We start from the raw sequence: 6,039 nt of genomic DNA on the forward strand, positions 1-6,039 counted from the left end.
GTCAAGTCTGGTGTTGCCTAATGTCATTCAAAGTGCTCTGGTGCTTTTCTTATGTTGTCAAATAATCCCTGACCAGTTCAGTAACTCAGGAAGAAATGAGAGAAAACAGTCTTTAAGATTCAACAAAAATGTTGAAAAGCATGAAATAATCAAATCTCTAATTCATTTCTTCTTCCTAATTTGTCTCAGAAGGTATTTGGTTTTATTTATTTATTTTTCAAAAGCCTCTTTTATTTGAGCCCTTACATAAGAAGGCAGGTTGACTAAAACTATATTCTTATTTACTGCAGAGGACAAGAAGAGTAGTCAGGAGCCACACACACACACACATTAACACTTGGAAGTTGCTTAGTGCAACCTATTGCTGGCCACTGAGCAGCTCCAGTGGAGCAGTTGGAGATCCATGCTGCTTTCAAGGGCATTTCAGCAGCAGTGATGGATGGATGAGTGCTTCTTGTTCAATTTATCCATTCCTGACCCCCATCATCATCCATGGGGATTCAATCTGGTGACTTCAATCTCTCAGTTCAGGCATTTTCAAATTTACTGTGGTGAGGTTTCAGGGTGTTTGAGCACAGAAAATCAGCAATTGTGAGTTAGAATTAAAGCTTGTTGGCTCAAGTGTCTGATAGATGGAATTCTTTGTTTTTTGAGCCAAGTAAGGTGATATGCATGTAAGGTGATACACTAGACTGCTCTTTGGTAGTGAAGTATTTCCATTTTTTCTTTGTTTTGGGTTTCTTTTTGCTGCCAAGTCACATTTTGGCAAGACATGAGAATCTGAGGTACATGAAACACTTGAGTGCACATGGCTGGTGCAAAACATCCTCAGTTTATCAAGGGAAATGATTTTTTCTGAAAATGCATGCTGTCTTCTTTCCAACAACACCTTCCTTCAGTGATCTGAGCTGCCCAGTGCAACCCCATAGCCCTCTGCTGTCGGTCATCGAGCAGCTCCACTGGAGAGTATGCTTTCTTACACTTTCCATTTTAGACTACGCGTTTGATAAACATGGATTTTTTTTCATGGATGAGCAGAAAACCCAGGCACACCTGACCCCACTCTGCTACACTGAAGCATTCAGGGTCAAATCATCTCAGTGAGATTAATACTTTGACTTCCAAAGCTCAGCTTCTGCAGAAACTCTGTCATTATTACAATGATACTCTGCATTTAATCAAACAATCAAATAATGTGATTTTTATTATTATTTGACCCTGTTTTTTATATAAGGGTTTCTTAGTCTGCATCAACTCACAACAAGATGGAAGACATCCCCACTGCACAAATCATTTATGCCAAACTTGATCCACACACTCGTGAGAATACAAAGCAGAGAGATGAGGAGCATCAGCAGGTGGTAGCCTCCAGAATTAAAACGGTCCCGACCTATATGCCCGCTGCACAGTTAACATTGAAACTCAACACATCGTGTCAGGGCAGCGATGATGTCGATGTTTATCTCACTGAAAACAGACCCTAATTTCTGACGAGCTCCTGTTTGTGAAAGCTCAACATAAACCCACCGCTGCGCGCCACAAGCCATATGACGCACACCTGTAACCGGTCCCCTCATCAAAAACAGAAATATCACTGCTTATTTACATGCAAAGAAAGCCACACTCTGTAGAGCTGTATCCCGCTTTAAGATGAGTAATCACAATTGGAGGTAACGATTGGTAACCGCGGACTGGTGGGGTGCCGCTTATTGGGGCTACAGTGATGCCAAAGACTATCATAATGAGGGTAAAATATACGCCACAGATGACACGCACGCAGATGGCGCGCAAATGCAAGGCAGAATAGAGATGAGTGTGTTTCATATGGTGGCAATAAACCACCATGTAAACATCTGATGCAACTTAAAGGTGAATTGGTCGCTGCCTTCTCCTCCATCCGCGGAACAGTCCACCACAGAGACCTGCGTGCGGATACGCAGTCGAGTCCCTTTCCCCACTCCTATCAGCCTGTGGTGGTGTCATTGTCGCAAGTGGCAACAAATGAAAGAGGTAAAGGGAAAACGGCGCTCACCTCTTGGGTGTTGACGATGCCTTTGACGTATTTCCCGAAGACTGAGTCCACGCAGAGGACGCTGGACAGCACGGCCAGGCACAAGAGTCTTTCCCCGACCCTCACCTCCATCTTTCTCTCTCCCCCGCTGTCGCTCGTCTGCTCTCCGGGCTCCCTGAAGCCTGTCTCTGCGCGGGAGCGCGCAACGTGGAAAGGCTCGAGCATAGGGCGCGAAAGAGAGAGAGAGAGGGACAGAGCGCGTTCACGTTGGTCCCTTTCGATGCATGTGGTCCCCCTCGAGCAGCTGAAGCTGGATGCTGCTGTGTGTGTTTTTGTTAGTGTTGTGTCGTTCGCGAACGTGTCGTTCGAACGAACGAATCTTTTGAGTGAACGAAGTGAACTGAATCACTTCATGAACTGATTCGTTCCTTTCTCAGTTCAGTTCAGTTGAGCTCAGCCGCGAGCATGGCTGCCGGTCGGGAGTGGAACTGCCGCGACTCACTCACTCGTTCACTGCGAACGAATCACTCAGTGAACGACAACACTTTGACTGACTCTGAGTGAGTCTGTCTGACACAGCGCCACTTTCAGCACAGTACGTGAACGAGATTCATGTCCTCAGCATGTTGTTCAATGATTCGTTCGCGAACGTGATTCGCCGTCATTCATTCATGATTCAGCCCACTTTCAGCACAGTACGTGAACGAGATTCACGTCCTCAGCATGTCGTTCAATGAATCGTTCGCGAACGAAAGTGGCGCTGTGTCAGTCACTCACTGACTCAGGGCACTGAGGGCTGAGGAGTTGATTCACGTGCAGTACATGTACTGCTAACATTAGCGCTGTGTTGCTAACATCAGTGTAGCATTATGTTATGTTATTTTACTGTGCACAGAGGACACTTTCACTGTGTAATATTTTTAGTGCATGTATAAGCAGCGCTGCGTCTCCCGCGAATGATTGTATAATATAGTCCTTGAACGCACCGTCCCTCAGTAAGTGAACGTCAACCTCAGGGCTGAATCATGAACTGAATGACGGATTATTTGGCTGTTTATCAGTTCAGGGAGTTGGAGAGCACTGAACGATTCGGTGAACGAATCTTTTGAACGAATCATTTTAATGAACGGATTCTAAAGATTCAGTACAGTAAAAAGAACTGCCGTTCCCATCACTAGTTTTTGTGCGTATGTGTGGCTGTTGGGGGGTAAGGGGGGGTACAGAGTGCGCGCTCCCGGTTCCGCTCGTGCTTTGAGAATGCGACACGTCCGCATTAAAAATGCCATCGGTGATTGCAATCATGTTTTCACCAGAGGTCACACACCTCTAATGAAGTAGCAATGTCACAGATGATGCCCAGCCCCCTGGTGTAAATTATTATATCACCAATCAGCGGGACATACATCAACAGGCACATGATATAACTGGCTGTGTTACTCCTTGAAAAATGTTAATTTTAACGTCTGCAATCCTGTGTCCAAGACTGTGGTGAGAAATATCATACCAATAAAAATAGCGTATTACCATAATGATTAATAATATATTACAAAACATTCAACATTTTAGCTGGTTAAAGTATTATTAAGTAAACTGATGAATGAAGGTAGAGCTATATTTGCTTATGTCTTTATGGTATTGGGCAATTTAATCTATACAAAAGCATAATTTTATCAACTCATTATACATTTTAGATATCAAATTTAATCAGAAAAGTTACAACTACAACTGTAGGGAGTAGCATCCAATGAACGGTAACTCAAAACTGTACTTACATACTTGTTTCTTGTCCAGCACTGAGCGGAGAAATAAAGATCAATGAAATATGTCAGAGACGTCTAAGCATTGTGTGTTAGACACTTAATATGTTTAACAAAAGGTCAACTTTGTTACTGAACTTTTCCAAAGTCCTGGCTGAATCCAGATCTTTTTGAAAGAGTTTCTGGTATTCACAAATGCAATTTTAAATCAATCATAACAAATCCATCAGAGATACCATATCTGATCACTTACATTGAATTACAATCTATCGCTGTTCTCAGAGACTTTTAGATGACCTTTTGTCTGATCTATGTAAAAAAACAAAAAAAACAACAACAGCAGGTTCATGGGAGAATATATTTATTTAGATAAAAATCAACAAAGGAGAAACCAGCCGACTTGTGGCATGTCACACATAACATTCTGGTGTGAAACCTGCAAAGAAAATGCAGGCAAATCAATCTGCAATCAATCTGATTAACATATCTTAAAGTAAAAATATCTACATGAGTCATATAATGTTTATAATACATTCTTTTCTCTTTTTTTTTTAATTCACAGGTTTGCACTTGTGGTGTTTTCAATAAAAGAAAAAACAACAACAACAACAAAACAACTTAAAACAGCTTTGTTTCCAGTCTATGGCTTGTTTTTTTTTTTAAAGGCTAATAAAACTCTACATTAGAATTGCATTTTACAGTGCGTAGTGTTTAGCATACGGACTGCAGACAGGCTATTTTTAAATGATACCACGTAACAGCAAACACTCAACAGCAAGGAAAGTTCATCTGTTAAGACGGCTCGGACTGCAGTCTTTGGTTCCGCTTTCAACTTGAACCATAGACAAAGGCTATCTAACTGATCAATAAAATGACTAATTCTCATTAGTCAACTAGTAGCAGTTGCGGTCAGTCTCTCACACTGATGCATCTGTGACCAAACTAGGTTTTGAGGAATCTTGTAAAAGTTTACTGAAACACATTGCACAGTATGAAAGGGCATCACTGCATTTCTGATAGAGGAAACAAAAAACACTCAGACGAGAAGAAATATGCGTTTCTGTTGTGTAACTGCATAGCTTTCGTATATATTGATCTAGTGGTTGAAGCAGCTAGCTCTTGTGTGGAGTTGTACTTTGCATTGCATTTCAGCTAAAATCAGCCTGCGGCAAAAAAACAAAACAAGACATGAGAGTAGAGATTTTAAAGAGGAAAAAAAATAGAGGTACAGTACAATCTGATAATTGAACAACCTCAAATAAAAATAGCACTACTAGTTTGTACTCACAAAGACAATATGTGATTTAAAAAAAGTTGCTCTGTGGATCATCAACACTCTACAGTATGAAGCAGCAACATTAATTAAAACAATACTGAAGAAAACATTTCAGCTCAAAGTTGCAGGCAGCATTTAAGCATCATCTAAATCCACAAAAACGCCAGGAAACTGCAAAACTACACGAAAAAATGATGACAGCAGACACGTAGGACAACTGTCCAAAATACCAAATGGCCCTAATGCATAAGTGATCATCAAAGGTAAGAGGCATACAGAGGTCAATAAACAGCAAGTGAATGGATTTGACACATTTCAAAAAAAAAAAAAAAAGTTTTCTCACAGCTCACATAATTCATACAAGAAAGTGTTAGCGACCACTGCCTCTGGGCTTCATATGCAGTGGTTACAGTATGATGAAGTCAAACTAGTGTACATCACAGACAAAAACTGTTATTCTTAAGAGCTTTGAATACGTTGAAGTGGTTGCTCTCAACAACAGATGATTAATACTATGAGTAGTCTCTTGACTGTAAAGTGCCTTTCCCATCAGAGGACACGCCCATATGTAAGTTCATGTTTCTGACGTGTCACAGAGACTAGTGTGTTTTAGTGAGTGGTCACACGAATGCAGACTCCACATGAGTCAGTTACACATACAGGCACCAAGCAAAGATTTTTTTTTTTTAAATAACTGACGTGAACACAAGCTCAAGACTAAAATACACTTGCAAGGATCGACGAACCAACTACCACAAATGTGCAGACTGAGCATAAACAGAGGCTAGTAAAGCAAACTTCAGCCCAGCATCTCAGAGGGGATAAGTGTATTACTTTCTTCCTCTTCACAGCCCTGGTTTTCTCCATCAATCTGACTAAAAATATTGCAGTAAGTACTCCGAGCTGACAGAACTGAGCATGGTCTAATCCGGTAGCATGACTTTCTGCTGAAAATCCAGCTCTTCTACGGGGGGAAGGATTTTGCACTCGGAGCT

At 41.4% G+C, this 6,039-nt stretch overlaps 1 protein-coding gene across 1 annotated transcript in view; it reads right to left on the reverse strand.

The window, feature by feature from the left end:
- tmem145 (transmembrane protein 145) overlaps window positions 1-2,143 on the reverse strand; it is a 35,555-nt gene extending 33,412 nt beyond the window's left edge. The window contains exon 1 of the mRNA XM_053326373.1: window positions 2,033-2,143. Coding sequence (XP_053182348.1) covers window positions 2,033-2,143 — 111 coding nt within the window. The remainder of the gene's footprint in view (window positions 1-2,032) is intronic.
- Between the last annotated feature and the right edge of the window lie 3,896 nt (window positions 2,144-6,039).

Source organism: Scomber japonicus, chromosome 10 (genome assembly GCF_027409825.1).
Source record: "Scomber japonicus isolate fScoJap1 chromosome 10, fScoJap1.pri, whole genome shotgun sequence".
Classification (NCBI taxonomy): Eukaryota; Metazoa; Chordata; class Actinopteri; order Scombriformes; family Scombridae; genus Scomber; species Scomber japonicus.